Source organism: Capricornis sumatraensis, chromosome 1 (assembly GCF_032405125.1).
Source record: "Capricornis sumatraensis isolate serow.1 chromosome 1, serow.2, whole genome shotgun sequence".
NCBI classification, from domain to species: domain Eukaryota; kingdom Metazoa; phylum Chordata; class Mammalia; order Artiodactyla; family Bovidae; genus Capricornis; species Capricornis sumatraensis.
Window position 1 is genome coordinate 222,956,772 of NC_091069.1, and position 21,935 is coordinate 222,978,706.

The window sequence follows — 21,935 nt, forward strand, 5'->3', positions numbered from 1 at the left end:
ATATGAATACTTTATTCTGATACAAGAAGCATTAATTAAAAAAATCAGAATTTGAATATATTAAAATAAGTAACTTGCTTATCAAAATGTACTTTTAAAGATGAAAGAACAAGTTACAACCTGAGACATGCTATTCACCATATATAAAACCAACAAAGCAGGGATCAAGAGTATTTGAAGGATTTCTATAAATCAGTAATAGCACAACAACCCAAAAGAAAAATGAGCACTGGATATAACTAGACATTTCGTTGAAATAACCAATTATCATATGAGGAGATGCCCATAACATTATGATCGTGGAAATGTAAATCAGGACCACAATGGAGTAATATTTCTCAAGAAAATTTGTAAATCTGAGAATAGGAAATGAGGATTGGTATCCACAGAGGATTTGGAATCACTTTGGGAAATAGTTTGACGTCACTGTACATATGTTTCCTAAAGATCACAATTTCATGCACACACATAAGCATACAACACACTTTTAGGAATATATACACATGTAACAAAGCACAATAAAACTAAACTGAGTCAGTGAAAAACATGAGGCTCAGGGTGCATCGGGGCCAGAGAGACGGCATGTGGGAAGAAGGAGAAGTCAGTTCCACATATTAATAGCTTATTGTTGTCAGTCTTGGCTTTTGTCTTGGTTAACAAGTCTGAAGGAAATTAATAATGTGATTAAGAATAACAAGATATAAACTTTTAAAGTCAACCTTGCATGATAAGAATATGCCATAAACCAAAGCCTATGGTTAATCCGATTTTATGCACCAATGATTTTAAAAGATATCTATACATTTTAACCTATTAAACACACAGAAAATATAAAACTCTAAGGTCCTGAACAGACTCATCATTCAACAGCTGAGTCCTTTATTTGACCAAAGTTGTACAGATACAGTCATTCATAAGAATTCAGTAAATATCTAATAAACTTCTACTATATGCCTGGCACTAATTTAACAGTGAAGAAAAGAAGTTCTATTTTCATGAAGGCTACCTTTAAGAGGGTGGCACAGTAGGAATAGGGAGGTGGAGGGATGATGGAGAAAAAAAATGGAAAAATGAGTATCACTTTAAATAATGAAGATGGCTCTGAAGAAAATAAAACATGTGAGAGGCTGGAGTGTGCTGGGTAGGTGCTCGGCTGTGTCAGGGGTTGTAAACCGGTAAGGCCTCACTGAGAAAGTGATGTTTCAACAGAGACCAATATGAGGCAACCCCAGTAAGATGCTAGAGACAGACAACCACAGGCAGAGGTCAGGGCTCCGAGAACCTCTGCCCCACTGAGGTTCAATAGAACTGAACTTCAGCGTCAACGCATAGCCAGTGTGAAAGCAAATCCACCTGGACATTCCTGCTCCTCCTATGTGGTTCTTCCCCTTCTGCCCCTTCACCCCCAATTTATCAAGGAACAAAAGCTTTTCACAATTTATTTGAGACAGAGAGAAAACATGTATCTGCTCAGAGCTTTTCCTGACACTGGATGGCAGGCAAGGAAAAGCTCAAGGGAATAGCTGGGCAGTTAAGCTTTTGCCTTTCTTTTCAACTTTTGCTCCACTCAGCCAAAAAAATTAAAGAGTGAAATAATTTTTTAATGACACATACTGGTTTACTTGTCAAAGGCAACAAATATCTGCAACCTTGCGTTCTCTACAGCCCCACCCCATATGCACAAACTGTCTGCACTTTGCCACAAGCTGATCATGTCAGGGACATTCAAGAGACAGAAAGTTTGCTGACACTTTTGCTGCTGCAGGCTGGGCAGGTTCATATTATAGGTCAAAATTTTTAAAAAGCCACATAGCTGAAGAAGGGCTTCTGCTGTCCACCAGGAGAGCAATTGTGGGCCCTGGCTAAGGAATTTGGGGTAGTAATAATCCAAGTTATGCTGACATTACACCTGCCAGGCATCCCTCAGCCATCCACTGGGATGGGGTAGGGGATGAAACCAAGGAAAGAGCATACAGGTAAGATGCTACAGTCACTGAGGGCTTGAAAGACCTGGGTTTCAATTGCAGGTGCTCTGGTTACCATCTCAGAACCCGCTCAAGCTACTAAGCTCCCTTACATAGTATTCTTCCTATGTAAAGTAAGGATGTCTTCAGTCATTCATCAGAAATTCATTCAACTCCTATTACGATCCATTTGCTGAGCTAGATGAAAATACAAAGCTCTCTCTCCATTCAGTGGAACACACAAGCTAATAAAAACAAGACTTTTCAACAAGAAACAATACTCCATAGTCGTTACAGCTTTAGAATAACACTCAGTTCTACAACCTACTTGTTCTTACACCTTGGATAAGTTATTCAAGCTCTCTAGACCTCAGTTTCCTCAACTGTAATATGGGATTTCTCTTATCAGGAGGATTCAAAGAAGCACAGCTGTAGTTCATTCATTTTCACTGCTACACAAAATTCCACTAGAATTTTAAACCCATTCTCCTGTCAATAACCAGTTGCTATTTCTACACTTTGGCCATTACAAGCAATGTTTCTATGAGCATCCTTTCATGTGCATCTTCTTGTATATCCTTGGAATGCTGCTAGAAGAGATTCTTCTAGAACATATACTTAGGAATTAAAATGTTCAGCGAAAGGGTGAATGAACGTTCATCTTTTCCAACTATTTCCAAGCCTTTTCAAAGATTCCAATTCCTTTAGAAACAATAGCTCTAAGCTGGGGATAAAAAAAGAAAAAAAAATTCCTGGAAGACAAGACAAACCATGAACCATGAATAATTTTTTAATGGAATCTATGTTCAAATAGATTTAAACCCAGATGGGAAATAAAAGATAGAAAATTCAGGACAGAGTTCTCTCCCAGTGGAGGAAGGCACAGCCCAGGGAGAATGAGGAGGGAAAAGTTGGCACATACCCCATAAGGCTCTAGCTCTCAAATCAATGCTGTATTCTTTTTATGTGTTTTAGCTTCTTTGCATAAATTTTTTTCAAAATATCAAATATTCCATTGACAAGAATAAGACTCTTTACCGTTTGAGCCACAAGGGAATCCCTTGAAAAGAATTAAGTATTTTTAAAAGCAGTTAACACTGCCTGTGTCTGATACATAGCTAAAGTTCCCAGTAACTGGCAGTTACTGCTGTGAAATGTGAAGAGAGTAGAAACAGATGACAAGACTGTTTCTAGATGACACTCCAGTACCGCAGGAAATGGAGGTGCTCAGCGGAGAGCTGGGTGAGGAGGCTGCTCAGATACCAGAACCACAAGGACTCTGGGCTCTAGGAGGGCAGGATCCCCCATACCAAGAACACTGCCTCATAGAAGGTGCCAAAAGCATTATGTGATAGATGAAAGGAAAAGTCTGTCTTACAGATGACAGTCTTAAACAATATTCTAAGGGGGAGAGTGAGAAAAGATAGCCAGGAACAGAGTAAGAAACACCAATTTCAGGGCAGGCAGAGAAGCTCCCAAAGGTGACTGAGAAGAAAAGGTAAGGAAGGCAGAGATGTCCAAGAGCTGCTTGCTTCCACCCCATCCCGTCTGTTTGCTTTTCATGATACTAATTTATTTAGAGGTTCTGAGCTGGCTCTTTTATAGAATGATCATGCTCTGAATCTGTCCAACTGTTTATCCATGATTAGCTTTTTAACAAGGTATGTTGTATACATCTGAGTTATATTGGGGGGGGATATCAAATTATTCCATTTTTGGTAAGTTCAATCATTCAGTGACTGTCAAATATCCCTACTGAAAAGGTATAATTTTTCCTTTGTTATTCTAAGTGATCTGAGAGTGATGCTTATAGACTCAGAACATCCTGTTCTCCTAGAAACTTTTGCTGACTTTTCACAAACCTTGAAGATTGTTGCCTGAATGCGTTATTATGCTGAGATTGAAAACTGGTTTCTTCTATCATTCCTTCTACCTTTTCTAGCTGACATTCTTATGTGAAGACATTCTCTTGTCTTCATCCTCCCTTTTTTATCTATATTTTTAATAGTACTAGCAACTCTTGAATTTGGTTTGCTTTCAAAAGTGTTTTCATCTATTACTGTTATTCTTATTGATATCCAAATTGTGGAATTTAGAAGTGCCACCAAGTCAGCTCTCGTGTCCTTTTTTCCCCTCCTTAACATTTCCTTGTTAGTCTGGGTACTCCCTTGCTTTTTACCGGCAAGGTATCAACTCACTTTTCCCTGTGCCTAATTTGAAATCAGTCATTTCCCCAAGGAGGCTTGGTCCCTTTGAGTGGGCAGTGATACTTAGAAACAAGATAAGCTCATTAATATTGGGGCTCATTCTTTGCCACCTACAGAGATTTCTACTTTTGTTATGTGAGGATGGAAAAGGCTTGAGCAAGTTTATAGCTATGAGGGTGTCACAACTTCAAGAGAACTTCTGCAGGTTTACACCTTGAAAGAAAATAGTCTAAAGACAGAGACAGATCTTGAATACAAAAGAGGAAAGCAATAATGTACGGATAAAGATTAGAAGTCAGGGAAGGCTGCCTTTAAAAAAAAAACAAAACACAGTATGGAGTAAAATAAAGCTGGTCCTTGTCCAAGTAGGTCATGAACATGAAATGAAATTCGTGGTACAGATGGAAAGGAACACTTCTAATTATCAGATTTGGTACAGTTCAGACAACTACATCTGAGGCAGTGATGAAATGCCAACTAATAGCTCCCATAGTGTATGGCAAGATATAAGATAGCTCTCTCAAAACATGTAAGACTGATTCATATTGAAATCCATAAGAAAAGTGAAATAATCACTAATGGATTATTTAAAGAGGATATTTACATTCAACAATGGATCCCACTGGGAAGGGCCTAGGACTCAAAAAGAAAAGGTCTTCCATTCCATATGCACCCTGAGCACCATCTTTAAGCTGCTTGAAAATGCGTCTTTCACATTAAGTCCTATTCATTTTCAAGTGAATTATAGTTGCTCCATTGTCATATATTGCGTTTAACAAAATACAAATTCATTTAAAGAATTTTCCCAATTCATAACAATACATTTTATTGAACCGAAATTTACTGATTTCCTCCAACAGGCAGGAAGTACCTGAATTTTAGGCTTTGAAATGTATGAGAATCACTTCTCTGTAGTATTTCCATTTCCACTTAAGAGTCCTGGATATTTATATTCTTTTCCTTTGGATATGTAAGCCTGAATCTTGAACAAACATAAAGGTAATTGATATTCATCTAAGACATGAAAGCAGTTGGTTTCTCAGAATTAAAAATCTGTTCCCCAGCCCCCTAGCAAAGGGGCATGTGTTAAAGCCTTAAGCCCCAGGATCTGAAGATCTGAGTACAGCACGCCTGACTGAGAAACACCATCTCAGTGAAGCAAAAAGAGGTCAGAGATTCATTTCCTTGCCTGGCCCACAGGGAACAGAAACACATATTCCAAAACAATGCTGCAGAAGAACAGGCTGCGGGCAGAAGCACGGGGGTGGCAGGGAGAGGGAGAGTCAGGAATCATGACATCTCCATTTAATTCCAGAGAAGGAAGCAGTCCCCCGAACTCTGGAGACAGGAGTTTCATAGCTTTACATCACTCTCATCAAAGACGCAGGACTGCGTGGACTGCCAGTAGGAGCATGAAATGCTCTGGACTTCACCCTTACTCCCTCAGAGTGAAGGGAAACCCTCACTTACTTAGAGTGCCACTTTCCATTACTAGAACCCGGGGCCCACAGAAGCACAGCCTTCCCCCAGCCACCCCTAGGCAAACACTGCTGGGCCAGACTCCCCAGAGAGGTGCAGAGCGCTCGGAAACGGACCTAAGGTGTCTCCTGCAGCCCTGCCTCAGTGCAGAACCACCACCTCATATAGATGTGGGGAAGTAGGGCACATGTGGGGCCCGGCCCAGGGGAAGTCCTGGCCTACTGCGCGTCCCAGAGACGTCCGATCCGATTCTGCTATCAGCTGAGTCACTCTCTCTCTGAACCCCCACTGGCCCCTCTGAGTCACACACTGCCGGGCACCAGGTCTTACAGGAATGGAAACCCTATGCAGTAGCAACTACTACCTCTCCTTTTAGATGTAAGCACAGAACCCGGGAGGCACTCTGCACATAGGGCAGATTCTTTACCATCCGAGCTACCCAGGAGGCCCCAAATAATCGACTGCCACAGCTACTAAGAAACTGAGCCATGTTTTTAACCAAGGTCCACTGCATCCATTTAATCATTATGCTCCACTGCCTGCCCATTATTCCAAAGACAGTAAAGAAATCCTACTTCACATTCCAAGACCTAAACATATGAACCACATATTGCTGCTGAGTTACTCAATGCATAAAGTTTAGCATCAATCACAGAGTTGATTACGTTCTATTCCTGTATCAAAATGGTAAGAAATACAACTATTATTAAGGGGCTATTCATGTCTTAAACCATGGGAGCTGCTGGCACCTAGTGGATAGAGGCCGAAGATGCAGCCTTCTATGATGCACCAGACCACTCACCCACAGAGAACTGCAACTCAAAAAATTGTTGACAGTACCAAGGATGAGAAATCCTGGGCAACCCCAAGACTGTAGATGAAAAATCCCCCCAAATCCATCCTGACAAATCAGATGCAATTACTGACACAGAGGAGGGGGCGGGTGGAATTTCTGTGGCCCTAGGAGGGCCTGTGCAGCACCTCACCTTTTCCCCCAGCTCCTAATTATCTCCCTGCATCACCCAAAGATGTGAAGACAGACCCAGGTTCGAGGAGATGCCACTCTTGCACATAGCTGTGAGTTTGGCTAAATGTAATTTAAGGGAAGTAGTTGGAATTAAAATAAAAACTAGGTCTGCATGTTATCAGTCTACCTGTTATTACATGGAATCAAAGAACGGCTGTTTGTGGCAGAAACTCACAGATGTTTAGTCTTCATGATTTTTAGAGTCTGTTAACAGGAGGGCCCAGGAAGGAGGCTGAAAGCGTAAGAACAGAGCTGAGCTTATGCTTTGGTGGAAGAGAAGTTCTGAGGTGTCTGCAATTCAGCCTATGAAGAACATGCAGGTGTTTCCAATGTGAGAATGAATTAGCACTGCTCCTCAATTGAAAGTCCGTAAGACCCTGATCCTGGGAAAGACTGAAGGCAGGAGGAGAATAGGACAACAGAGGATGAGATGGTTGGATGGCACCACTGATGCAATGGACATGAGTTTGAGTAGGCTCCGGAAGCTGGTGATGGACAGGGAAGCCTGGAGTGCTGCAGTCCATGGGGTTAGAAAGAGTCAGACACGACTGAGTGACTGAACTGAACTGACAGTCAAAGCTACGGTTTTTCCAGTAGTCCCTGTATAAATCTGAGAGTGGGACCAAAGAATTGATGCTTTTGGACTGTGGTGATGGAGAAGACTCTTGAGAGTCCCTTGGACAGCACGGAGGTCAAACCAGTCAATTCTAAAGGAGATCAACCCTGAAAACTCATTGAAAGGACTGATGTGGAAGCTCCAGTACTTTGGCCACCTGATGCAAACGCTGACTCATTAGAAAAGGTCCTGATGCTGAGAAAGGCTGAAGGCAAAAGGAGAAGGCGGCAGCAGAAGATAAGATAGTTGGATAGCATCACTGATTGATTTAATGGACATGAATTTGGGCAAACTCTGGGATATAGTGAAGGACAGGGAAGCCTGGAGTCCTGCAGTCCATGGAGTTGCAAAGGGTTGGACACAACTTAGTGACTGAACAACAAACAACTCAGAGGCAACCACATCCGCCCATTTATAAGTGAAAGCACGTTTCTCACTGGCGTACGTTCTGACCGAAGATGAAGTCAATGAGTCATGGTGGCCAGGAGTTTGAGGAATCAAGTTAGACCTCATGCCCATATGGAGAAAACTGGCTGGAAGGGAGAAACAGCAACCACCAGGGTCCTCCTCATGCCTGGGATCCCAGCATCCAAACCACAGCAGAAGACTTGGGTTTCCTCCAGCAACAGGGTCTCCACCACCAACTGATTAATGTCATTTGTTTTAATCACTAATAATATACATGGTCTGTTTCTAGTCAGAAAGGTGTGCATTTTTAAACACTTTCAGAAACTGGCAAATTAAATAGAGGTTCTGTACGCAGTGGCACCCAGAGGCTGACTGGAGAGACTCAAGGCATCCACACACCTGGCAGACCTTTAACCACCAGATCCCACTCTCACACGCACATGTCCACCTCACCTCACCTCAAAAAAAAAAAAAACCTGATAAGGGATTCCTAAAAACAATATTCCAGAACAGTGCTGAAGGGCCTGCACACTCACAGACACACACAAAGCATGCCTGCCTGAGTTACCGTACGAGTAGGGAAGACCTCACTGGGAGATGAACACACAAGTTTTAATACTGTCTAACCATGTATTATCTGCCCAATTCGCCTTTGATGAGTTACTTAACCATTTTCAGCACCAGCTTCCTCATTTGCAAAATGGTGGTAACAGTAACTGATTAACAAGGCTCTATTATGTTACTCAAGAGCTTAGGCAAGCCACAAGACCCCTGCTGTGCTATCATCTCAGGAGTCCTGGTGAATGTGCCTGGTAGCTCTCTCTGCCTGACACATTCTCCTTCCCCTGTGACTGGCTAAACCTAACTAATTTGTCAACCCTCACTGTCACATGACCCAAGAAGATGGCTTTAATACCACCATTCCTGAAGCCGGAAGGTGCTGAGTGGTAGCTCTGCTCCTGTGCCTCCTCCTTCAATGACAGCCCCTTGTTGCACCGGAAAGTACCACCGTGCTCTTCCGTCTCCCCTAGATTGGGAACTTGCTGAGTGTTCCCTGTTGCCAATGTATCTCCATGCCTGCCTGCCTGCCGCCTGTGCTCTGCTCAGGCACGTCCGACTCTTTGGGACGCCATGGACCCCACCAGGCTCCTCTGTCCATGAGATTTTCCAGACAACAATACTAGAGTAGGTTGCCATTTCCTCTCCAAAAAACCTTTCCGTCCAGGGATCGAACCCACAAATCTCCTGCACTGGCAGGCGGATTCCTCACCACTGAGCCCCCCGGGAAGCCCCACTGTATCTCCATACTGCCTGGAAACATGCTCTGTTGGCTTTAGTAAACAAATGAAGGAAAGGAAGACCCACTGTATACAGCAGCTAAAGGCTATAATGTACCTTATGAACAGAGGACTTCAAGCGGTCAATATCAATACCATCAACTGTTACAGGGAAGTCAGGAAACAGAATGACAGAGAGAGGGACAATAAATTTAGAAATGAGGTCCCCAGCAGCCTTTGAGAAGTGTGGTGAGCACTGGACATTAACGCCCACGGGGATGAAGAAAGATATGGGAGGTACTCATTCCTTCGGGTACGAAAGAAAGCAAGATTCCCACTGGCTGAGCCTAGACAGAGCGCAGGCCAGATAGAGGACACAGGGAGGGCAGAGAGGGGTTAGATAGCCACAGTCGAAGTCTGAGCAGCAGCCAAGTAGGAAATGGAATAAGAAATGGTTTTCTGAGTTGCAAGGTGGGCAGTCAGTTACAGATTAAAAACAGTAACTTCTATGAAGTAAACTGATGAGCCTAAAATGACTTCCTTTTGAACAGGTCTATGACCTAGAAGAAAAAGACACTGTTTACCCACTTCTCAGGAGTCACAGTGTCGGGAATGAGAGGCAAGATCAAGAGTCAGGAAGAAGGAATTCTTGAATACTCAACAGACCATAGAATAAGACAGGCCAGAAGACTGATGACAGAATTAATTAATACTACTCAAAAGTATAACATATTTTTAAAATAAAAGTATGCTGTTGAATATTTAATAACATAAAATATTATAAAATGCAACTATAAGACTGAATATGTAGCCCATACATAAATCCTCATTTTAGTCAACCCATTAATTACAACTGCTCTGAAAACCATCTAGGATACTACATACTGGCAAGACAAGGAGAGAAAAGAAAAAGTCACACATTACAGCAAGGGAGATAAAACCAGCAATGCTAAGAAAACAGCCTTAGTAAGTTTGGACATGTGCACAATGATTATACACATCTATAACAGTGGGGCACGAATGAGCGACTTCACTTTCGCTTTTCACTTTCATGCACTGGAGAAGGAAATGGCAACCCACTCCAGTATTCTTGCCTGGAGAATCCCAGAGACAGAGGAGCCTAGTGGGCTGCCATCTATGGGGTCGCACAGAGTCGGACATGACTGAAGCGACTTAGCAGCAGCAGCATACTCTTTTTTTACTGTTAGAAGAATCATCTAGGAAACAAGTATTTATTGCATATGAAAAGATCTTGGGGCACCTGGAATGAAAGCTTTTGATGTTTGAACTCGAGGAGGAATTTTGAGCCTGTCACTTGCTAAAAAAAGAACAAAGAACAGGGAGGAAAATGCTCATCATAGGTGTGCTGTGCCAAGTCGCTCAGTCGTGTCTGACTCTTTGTGACCCCAAAAAGGAGGGACGGTAGCCCGGCCAGGCTCCTCTGTCCATGGAATTCTCCAGGCAAGAATACTGAAGTAGGTTGCCATGCCCTCCTCTGAGGGATCTTCCCAACCCAGGGATTGAACCCAGGTCTCCTGCACTGCAGATAGATTATTTACCAGCTGAACTACCATTGTCACTTGCTAAGAACAGAACAAAGAACAGTGAGGAAAATGATCATCATAGGTGGGTAGTGATAAAAGAGTGATTTGAAAGCAATTCATTTTCCATATACATTTTTTCCTAATTATGAACTATTCCAAGTACACAAAAGTACAGAAACTAATGCTGGTAACACCAATATACCTAACTGCCCAGTATTAATTCACAGTAATGTTTACGCATAATTCACAGTAATGTTAGGCACAGTAATGTTTAGTTGTTTCAGAATTTAAGAGATGAACGACCACAAATACAGCTAAAGTCCAACCACCCTACGCCCCACTTCCTTCTCCAAGAGTAAGCACTGTTCTGAAGTTAGACAGTATCATTCCTGCCCAGAACAAGCTCAGTATCACCCTGGATCAAATACAGTATTTCACCACAGAGAACTACATCTGCTTGTTTCTAAAGAAAACCTCATGACCTTTTAAGACTATCCTAGGTAAATATAAATGTTCTTTATCACTGGCTCTCCATAAAATATCTATTTATATTTCCAGACCAGAAGGATGAGATTATGATGAAATCTGTAACAAGTAAACTCTCTAAGAAAACTTCTAGATTTCAGGCTCCCTTTAACATAACTTTTACCTACCTGAAGTCCCGACTACAGCAAAGAAAAGTTGTTTTTTTAAACCTTCCTCATCAAACATTTATTAAAGTTTCCTGTGTACAGAGTCAAAAACTTGCTATTCAAAGAGTACTCTTTGCCTTACCAACATCAACATTACACCCAACTTCAGACTTATGGTATATGAGTCTTCATGTTAGCCAGAGCCCCAGAAAATCTGTACGCACATTAAAGTCTCAGGAGGGCTAGCTTAAAGAATTCAAAAAAGTGCCAACCCAGACCAAGGCAGAACTGAACCAATCACATTCTGCGAAACTTATCATCTCCCTATCAAACAATAAGGCTTTCAGGTGTCATTTCAGTAAGTCCATGTATAACTAGACCACTGGTTATCAACCAGGGGCAATCTGCCCCCCTAGAGGACATTTTGGTCACAACTTAGGACGATAAAACTATTGGCACCTAATAGCTAGAAGGCAAGGATGTTGATGTTTAACATCCTACAGTGCTGAGGACAACGCTCACAACAAGTCATCTAACTCCAGAATGTCAATGGTACAAAGGTTTTAAAAACAAAAAAACAGGAAACAAAAGAAAGCCTGCTGATGATTTCCTGGCTAAAAGGGTCAACTGTTTGTTAACTTCAGTAATTTATATGATCTGTTTTGAGCATCTACATCCATAAGGGGGGAAAAAAGTAATAAACCAGTAACTAAAAACACTTCTTGTTCAACTCTCAAGTAGAGTTCACAAGGTTCTCACCAGAGTTTACAGCAAATCTATAACGGTCAATAGCGACAACCAACAAGAAGTTTGGTAAAGCAACAAAAGCATATGTCAAAATATTTCAAGTTATACAAGCTATATTTAAAGACTAAGTGCCCTGCTACCACACATACATTTCAATAAAACATCCTGGCATTTATTTAACATAATTAAATCTTCGTTTTTTTAATACAATACAGGATCACTGGTGAAGAAACATCATGGCCACTTCAAGATGACAAGCGCTCACTGGGCTAAATTACTTCATTGAAAGGACACCTCATATTGGTCCAAATTTTTAAAAAGGTAATTGAAGAAATATTTTTAACGTTGTCAAGAGCTTTGTTAATTTCATCAAAATATTATGATGGAATAATATCTCTTCTTCAGAAAAAGTAGAATTATAGCACACAATTAAAACACTGGAAGGTGGTCTGTTTTAAGAGAAGATTGGTTCAATGCATGAAATTACACAGAAGATGAGTAATTAACAAACTTTTATTATGGTGAATGTATTTCTGGAGTGAGCATCGCCTTGTTTGGCCCTGGATCAACTAAATTCTGCCCAAAGAGAGAGCCCTAAGGTTACATGAAATACTCCACAACCCAAAAATATTAATGCGGCACAATCCAGAGACCTAACATTTCACTAGGGACAAGTGTACTCACTATCTAGGTTAAAAGTAAACTTTGCCAAAAAAGAAGAAAAGAAAGAAAAAAATTAAACTTTGCCATGGATGTTCTAGTTGTACAAAAAAAGATGAAAGAAATTCATAGGCTCCTACTACACATTAACAGCTGTCTTTTGGTCCCATAAAATTCCATTTTACCTTTATATGACCAAAGATCCAAAGTGACGGTGTATATAGGCCAAAATGTTTCACATCATTTCATTCTCCTTTACCTGGATCTGTGGAATGAGGAAGATTCCCACCTAACAATAACGAATGCCTTATGTTTTTTTAAATTGAAGTCTAGTTAATTTATGGGCTTCTCTGGTGGCTCAGCAATAAAGAATCCACCTGTAAATGCAGGAGATGCGGGTTTGATCCCTGAGTCAGGAAAACCCTCTGCAGAAAGAAATGGCAACCTACTCCAGGATTCTGGCCTGGGAAATCCCATGGACAAAGGAGGATGGTGGGCTACAGCTTGTGGGGTCGCAAAGAGTTGGACATGACTTAGCAACTAAACAACAAAGCTGATTTAAATGTTCTGTTAATTACTGCTGTACAGCAAATATAAATGGATGTGTGTGTGTATACATTCTTTCTTTATATATTCTTTTCCATTATGGCTTATCTTAAAATGCTTCTTAGATGAAGTCTGAAGAATTCAGGGAGCTTTGTTTATGTCCCCTGAAGCCTTAAGGTGAACATAATGACCACTTTCACTACAGAAATTCAGAGATAATCTCAGAAGTAACTTCCATGGGCAGGACTGGCTACACTTCCACAAACTGGCTCTCCAAAATGCCCCGTATTTCAGTAGATCATCATCCAGAGGTGCTTGTCCTTTTTCCTTCTCCCCCTTTGCCTGTCTCTCATCTTTAATGGGCTGGGACAAGCTGCTTAGAAACAGTACATCAGCTGAGAGCCTGGGGCAGGGAAGGGAGTGTTGTTGGGCCACACCGAGACCTTCTTTCTTTAGGATTTATTTGGTTATTTTTTACGATATGGTATAAAATCAACATCCATATGTGAGTATTTCCTCCATCTGTGATAGGGTTTGAAGTTTTAGTAGGTCTCTTTATCAGGATACTAAATCACCTCTATACTTAAGATAAGGAGAGGAGACAGGACAGAAGTTACAAGGTCAAAGTAACACTTGTATCTATTATCATGTCCTATTTTTCATCTCACATGTATTCCTGCCTTTTGATCTCCGTGTCTAACTGGCCTCACCTGCTGCAGATACCTTAAGATAGTTCTTTTTCCACACATCTCTTGATCCATCACTGCAGAGAAGACTGCCACACCCTAAGACACCAAGACCAAGTATGGCAAATCATGTACCGGGAGGTCACAACGCCCTGCCATCAACACCAGTGTTCAAGAAACACAGACTTAAAAGCATGAAAATTACTGCCAACACTGTCTCGGATTTAGCTATAGCTCATGACCCAGGCAAACTGTCCCTAAATTTGCCTCTGCTGTATCGAGACAGCAGCACAGGCAGCAGTGATACCCTCTTTCCCCAGTCAACACATCTCACATGGAAAGATTCTGACCTGCCATTGCTTCGAAACGGGCCAAAAGAGCAAGAAGATGTCATTTGGAGAAAAAGATCCAAGCAATGATTGAGTATTCATTTCAGAAGGCACTCCTGCTCTAGAAGTTTGCCTGGGTCAGCTAGCCCCTTCCACCAACCTCAAACGAAGAAGGGAGGGGGGCGTGAAACGCACTGCAAGGCATATCTGCTCAATTTTTGACACTGAGGAAACAGAACACGTAGCTCTCAACCCTTGACATCAAGGTTGTTGTTGTTGTTTAGTCGTTCAGTGGTGTCCAGCCCTTTGCAACACCATGGACTGCACCCCACCAGGCTCCTCTGTCCATGGGATTCTCCAGGCAAGAATACTGGAGTGGGTTGTCATTTCCTTCTCCAGGGGATCTTCCAACCCAGCGACCAAACCCACATCTCCTGCATTGGCAGGCAGATTCTTTACCGCTGAGCTACCAAGGAGACCTGGCATTAGGGTACACACAGACATACTGTATTTCAAATAGACATAAGTCACAAGACTCTGTGGAAAATGTCTTTATACACATTCCTAGAAGGAAAGGAAAGAAACGGTGGCTCTTGCTAAATCATTTCTGAGAAATTTTTCACTATTATTCTGTATCAGTTCAGTTCAGTTTAGTCACTCAGCCGTATCCGACTCTTTGTGACCCCATGAACTGCATGTCAGGCCTCCCTGTCCATCACCAACTCCTGAGCTTACCCAAACCCATGTCCAGTGAGTCGGTGATGCCATCCAACCAACTCATCCTCTGTCGTCCCCTGCTCATCCTGCCTTCAATCCCAACATCAGGGTCTTTTCAAATGAGTCAGCTCTTCTCATCAGATGGCCAAAGTATTGGAGTTTCAGCTTCAGCATCAGTCCTTCCATCTCCTTTAGAATGGACTGGTTGATCTCCTTGCAGTCCAAGGGACTCTCAAGAGTCTTCTCCAACACCAGAGTTCAAAAGCATCAATTCTTCAGTGCTCAGCTTTCTTTATAGTCCAACTCTCACATCCATACGTGACTACTGGAAAAACCATAGCCTTGACTAGATGGACCTTTGTTGGCAAAGTAATGTCTCTGCTTTTTAACATGTTGTCTAGGTTGGTCATAACTTTCCTTCCAAGGAGTAAGCATCATTTAATTTCATGTCTACAATCACTATCTGCTGTGATTTAGGAACGCAAAAAATAAAAAATAACGTCAGCCACTGTTTCCCCATCTATTTGCCATGAAGTGAAGGGACCACATGCCATGATCTTCATTTTCTGAATGTTGAGCTTTAAATCAACTTTTTCACTCTCCTCTTTCACTTTCATCAAGAGGCTTTTTAGTTCTTCACTTTCTGCCATAAGGGTGGTGTCATCTGCATATCTGAGGTTATTGACAATTTCTCCCAGCAATCTTGATTCCAGATTATGCTTCATCCAGCCCATCGTTTCTCATGATATACTCTGCATAGAAGTTAAATAAGCAGGGTGACAATATACATACTTGACGTACTCCTCTTCCTATTTGAAACCACTCTGTTGTTCCATATCCAGTTCTAACTGTTGTTTCCTGACCTGCATATAGGTTTCTCAAGAGGCAGGTTAGGTGGTCTGGTATTCCCATCTCTCTCAGAATTTTCCACAGTTTATTGTGATCCACACACTCAAAGGCTTTGGCATAGTCAATAAAGCAGAAATAGATGTTTTTCTGGAACTCTCTTGTTTTTTCCATGATCCAGCAGATGTTGACAATCGATCTCTGGTTCCTCTGCCTTTCCTAAAACCAGCTTGAACATCTGGAAGTTTACGGTTTATGTATTGCTGAAGCCTGGCTTGGAGAATTTTGAGCATGACTTTACTAGCATGTGAGATGAGTGCAACTGTGCGGTAGTGTGAGCATTCTTTGGCATTGCCTTTCTTTGGGACTGGAATGAAAACGGACCTTTTCCAGCCCTGTGGCCACTGCTGAGTTTTCCAAATTTGCTGGCATATTGAGTGCAGCACTTTCACAGCATCGTCTTTCAGGACTTGAAATAGCTCAACTGGAATTCCATCACCTCCACTAGCTTTGTTCATAGTGATGCTTTCTAAGGTCCACTTGACTTCACATTCCAGGATGTCTGCCTCTAGGTGAGTGATCACACCACTGTGATTATATGGGTCGTGAAGATCTTTTTTGAATAGTTCTTCCATGTATTCTTGCCACCTCTTCTTAATGTCTTCTTCTTCTGTTAGGTCCATACCATTTCTGTCCTTTATTGAGCCCATCTTTGCATGAAATGTTCCCTTGGTATCTCTAATTATTTGAACAGATCTCTAGTCTTTCCTATTCTATTGTTTTCCTCTATATATTGGCTTCTATAATTATTCTAAAAAGAAAAAGTTGGCACTCATTAAATAATTTCTGGAAATTCTTCAGCATGTAATTACACATTAAATATTTAATATTTCTCTCTACAATGTACTAGGGCTTCCCTGGTAGCTCAGCTGGTAAAGAATCTGCTTGCAATGTAAGAACCCCAGTTGGATTCCTGGGTAGGGAAGATCCCCTGGAGAAGGGACAGGCTACCCACTTCAGTATTTTTGCCTCGAGAATCCCCATGGACAGAGGAGCTTGGCAGGCTGTAGTCCATGGGGTCACAAAGAGTTGGAAATGACTGACCAATTAAGCACAAGATCTGCTTTTTAAAAAATTTTTATATTTTAAACTGCAATGAATCCAACAATTAGTGAATACACAACATGACCCCCGCAGCACACTGACTGAGGGGCAGTGTCCCCAGCACTGCGACCTCTGGGGGCAGTCTCTTAAGCTCTGTGAAACTGCTCTTAGACTAAGTTGCATCTTAGTTTCAGTGGACAATACCAATTATTTCCTTGATACAGACTCTGCCACAGTAAGCAGTTTACAATAGGAAACACAGACCCTTCACTCACCATCTAAATATAAAACAGGCTACAGGTCTTCTTTGAAGACCTTCAAAGAAGCAAGTCAACTACAAATCCTTTATGATCAGATCCAAGTGAACAGGGCATTAGATTTCCCTCCAAAGGAAGTCCAAGGACTGGCAAAATCAAATGGCTAGAATATTTCTAGTTTTGTCATATGCTCATAGGAAGAATACACAGAAGCAAGATATTCTTTTGTGAGAAGTAGCACACAAAGCTTGCAAGTATGATTTTTATTTGTAACATGACTGAATTTCATATTCACATTTCCAAATTTCATCTTCTCACATGTGCTTAAATTCACTGACCTAACCCTTCACTCACTTTGCAAGCACCATACGTGGCACCAGAAAAATAAAGACGAATAAGATACATTCTGTATCCTCAAGGAACCCAGTGTCCTCCATAATCTTTCTTTCCCATGATCCCTGACTGGATGTGAATTTCTTAAGAGGGATTCATGTCTTGTATCCCCAGATTGTATATTCATTTATTTCACAAATATTTTAAGTATCTAATGTCCCAAAGTAATGCTAGGAATATAATATTTAAAAAAAAAAAAAAAGACATGATCCCTTTTACCCTGAAAAAGCTTACAATAGTAGAGAAAACAAAAACCAAACACCTGAAGAGACGAGTGCTGTGATAGAAGGCACGAAACTATGAGCTCACATACAAGGGCCCTCACGCTCGATCCACCCCAACCAAGGCTCAAGGCAGCAAAGTGTCCTAAAGAAAGTCACAGCTTTCTTTAGGGAAGGACGATGAGAAGGTAGCCAACCAAGAAGGTAGCAGAAGAGTCTTCCACACAAATGAAAGTTTGTGCAAAGATTCAAGGTGAGAGAAATCATGGAGCCTGCAAGGCAGGAGGATTCAGAACAGCAGGAGCTCATTGCTGGAGGTAGAATCAGTTGGGACCAGACCAAGAAGGGGACTTCTGGTAGCTCAGGGTTTAAGAGCTGAAGAACTTTACCCTGAGGGCAAGAATGAAGGGTTAAACAGGATGTTGCCATTACAGATAAGATGGGCAGCAGACATTTTCTTTGATACATCAAATAATCTTTCAAAAAACTCACTCCTCATCTTCCTTGTGCCATAAATCATTATGTCCAACATCTGTGAAGACTACACAAGATTCCCTAACAAAAGAAGGTTCTGGGTAATACCCAGGACAGTGCTCCTCAATAAAAATATGATGAGAGCCATATATGTAATTTTAAATTTTCTAGTAGCCATATTCTTTAAAATAAGTAAAATTAAGTGAAATTAAGATTAATAATATATTTTATTGAGTGGGATATTTCTAAAATATCATCTCAACATGTAATAAGTATTAAAAATACCGAGATATTTTACATAATTTTTTAATACTAAGTTTGCAAAATTCACTGTGCATTTTACATCACATTTCAGTCTGGACTGGACCCATTTCAAGTCCTCTATAGCCACGCATGGCTATCTATCGTCTACCATATTGGACAATACAGACTAGAAAGTACTTTGGGGAACATTTCTCAGAATGTTTAAGGTACTTCTATCATTTTTGTGTTTACTAATTTATAAAAGTATTGCAAATCTGCTTCTAAATGGGAAAACACACGGAATATCTCAATTTTGAAAGGTACCCATAATCCTATACCAAAAATACCAGTTACATGTGGCCGTGGATGCTTGTAAGACATGGTCCTGTCTAAAATATACATAGCGTGGGCTTTGTGTAACAACAGCTCTTAAACCTACTATGAAACAGATGCTGTTTTTATAGCTTTATTACCTCAGAAGCTACACTTAAATGAGTACTCCCAGAACTCAGTTTTACAGGAACCCCTATCATTTCAGGGAAATGCTGGTCTCCATGATTACCTCAGTGCTCAGGCTGGCCTGCTGCTTCTCTAACGTTTCTTTCCTGTTACCTGTCTACTCGATTCTTCCCTTTTCTAAAAGAAGGAAGAGAAGGTGAAAGGGAGGAAGGGACGGGTACCTAACGAATACAGCACAAACTTAGCTTCCGGAATTTCCTGGGCTTGGTTATATCTTGCTGGGGTTTATTATATCCTATCCTTGCCTGGAAAATCTCATGGACAGAGGGGCCTGGTGGGTCACAGTCCATGGGGTCGCAAAGAGTTGGGCAGACTGAGCGACTAACACTTACTTACTTGGTTTTATCTACTGCCCTCTGCTTTTGTTTCTCAGCAAACGACTCAGAGGTCGTGAGTGCCCTCTGAGTGACTCTTTCACATCACCTTGCAGGCCACACCTTAGGAAGTTACCAGACCATGAATGCCACCACCGAACCACCTGCGGAGGGGTCCTGCCCCTCGAACACCCTCATCACCAAGCAGATCATCCCCATGCTGTACTTCGTGGTCTTTGTGGCCGGCATCCTGCTCAACGGCATGTCAGGGTGGGTGTTCTTCTACGTGCCTAGCTCCAAGAGTTTCATCGTCTATCTCAAGAATATTGTCATTGCCGACTTCCTGATGAGCCTGACTTTTCCTTTCAAGATCCTGGGGGACTTGGGCCTGGGCCTCTGGCAGGTAAAAGTCTTTGTGTGCAGGGTCTCGGCCGTGCTCTTCTACATCAACATGTACGTCAGCATCGTGTTCTTCGGGCTCATTGGCTTTGACAGATATTATAAAATCGTGAAGCCTCTCTTGACTTCTTTCATCCAGTCCATAAGCTACAGCAAACTCCTGTCAGTGCTGGTGTGGAGCTTCACACTGCTCATCGCCCTTCCCAATATGATCCTGACCAATCGGAGTGTCACAGAGGCCACACGCGTGCAATGTATGGACCTTAAGAGTGACCTGGGCCTCAAGTGGCACAAAGCCTCCAGCTACATCTTTGTGGGCATCTTCTGGATTGTGTTTCTTTCCTTAATCATCTTCTACACTGCTATCACAAAGAAGATCTTTAAGTCCCACCTCAAGTCCAGAAAGAATTCCATATCAGTCAAGAAGAAATCTAGCCGCAATATATTCAGCATTATGTTCGTGTTTTTTATCTGCTTTGTACCTTACCACATTGCCAGAATCCCCTATACACAGAGCCAAACAGAAGCTCATTACAGCTGTCAGTCTAAACAAATCCTGTTCTATGTGAAAGAATTCTCTCTGCTACTGTCAGCTGCAAACGTATGCCTGGACCCCATTATTTATTTCTTTCTATGCCAGCCATTTAGAGAGGTCTTGTGTAAGAAATTGCGTATCCCATTAAAAACTCAGCATGACTCAGAAACTTCCAAAACCAAAAGGGAAAATATAATACAAGAAAGCACAGATACTTTGTGAATTCCCACCTCCTTTCAAATAAAGTTCATGCATGCATACTGTAATCTTCAATTCTATAACAAGACAAAATGAATACACATGTCCACAATAGTATCATCTCTAGGCATTACTATTCAATTTAGTGGAAAAAAGTTAACAGGTAAGTTTCCATGCATCTTTTGTAACATCAAAGAAAAAAATAATATATTAGTTAATCTTATCCCATCAAAATAGAAGGTTTAAAAGTATAATCAGTAGTCTGGTCAGTTCATACAGAACTTTAAACAGCAAATACATAGGAAGCAATACAGACAATTCACAGGTGTATCTTCTAAAAACAAGGATCAAGTTATACAATTTCTTTCAACAAGGTCACTAAAGACCAATGTAAAAGCAGGCAGAGTTGATATGGACTTAGAAGCCAGTTTGTTGTGAAAAAGTCAAGTTTTCTCTGATTTGAAGAACCTGGGTAAGCAGACACTGAGAAAATTACTTAAGAAATCCCCAACTGATTTATTTCATCACATTTCAAAGGAAAGCAGATATAAATTCTGTATACTGCAGCAAAAAGTGTAATTTTTCTCTGATAGCATTTTGAGGATAAGGTAACTTTTAAATTCTTTATATGAAGATTAGCTAAGCCACTTAATGAGACTGGGGTTCTGGTCTTAGAATATGTTTAAGTGAACTCTACAGAGAGAATCTAGGTTGTGGCATGGGTTGCGAGCAACTTCCCGTGCTCAATGGTACAGAAAGAAATACATACAGGCTGACTGGGGAAAAGGCATACGTACACAAACACCTCCCAGGCTGGCAACATACATTATTCTCTAGGAGCAGAAAGAAACAGTTTTCGTAGAAAGCAACTGGACTTCATAAAAAAGAAAATCTAAAATTTATGAGTCATAAATTACACACAAAATGAAAATTTACATATCACATTTTATGAAAAACCAATTTCGTATGTGCAGATATAGGATATGGCTGCTGGCTTTGTGAGTTATCAAAGCTAAATTCTTTGCTATTAACTTGCCTGAAGATATTTAGCCCAACTTTCAAATGTTCTTCTCAAACATTTTTGTATCATATATGTACTAATAAAAAATATTTTTCATAGTGTCAATTTTTCCCTTAGTAGTCAAGATATTAAAAAACAGTACCAGATTTCCTCAGTCAAGACATGGATGGTTTCTTTAGTACACTCGATCACACATGCTAATAAAAGACACAGAAAGAAGGCATAAGAATACCCAGGTAAGAGTTATATAGAGTACTTTTGAAATCCTATTTGCCACTGACTTTTCAAAATAAGTATTTCTATGTTCTAGGACCTCATCAAATTTTAGACAAAAGTGAGAAGGCACATTTTAAACTGAGGAAGATCTGGGAAGGTCTTCACACTCTGTATCCACCTTCTACTCTCTGCTCCCAACTCTGGATCAAATATTCTCTTCCAAAAAGAAGAAATCACAATTCTATCATAAGCATGCCCAGCAAAACTAAGCTTGCTATAGCATTTGTCTGGCTAAATATATTTGCAAAAGCAAGTAGCTTGTTTTTATTCAGTTTCCATTGTTCAGGGCAAATTAT

General features: G+C 41.1%; 2 protein-coding genes across 3 annotated transcripts in view; one reads left to right on the top strand and one right to left on the bottom strand.

Annotated features, from left to right (window-relative positions):
- Nucleotides 1-21,935, bottom strand: part of MED12L (mediator complex subunit 12L) — a 353,727-nt gene that overhangs the window by 201,905 nt on the left and 129,887 nt on the right. The gene's annotated exons all lie outside the window — the stretch shown is intronic.
- P2RY14 (purinergic receptor P2Y14) lies at nt 19,353-20,366 on the top strand. The gene has a single exon (XM_068984855.1). It carries the CDS (start codon nt 19,353-19,355, stop codon nt 20,364-20,366), a length of 1,014 nt encoding a protein of 337 aa, XP_068840956.1.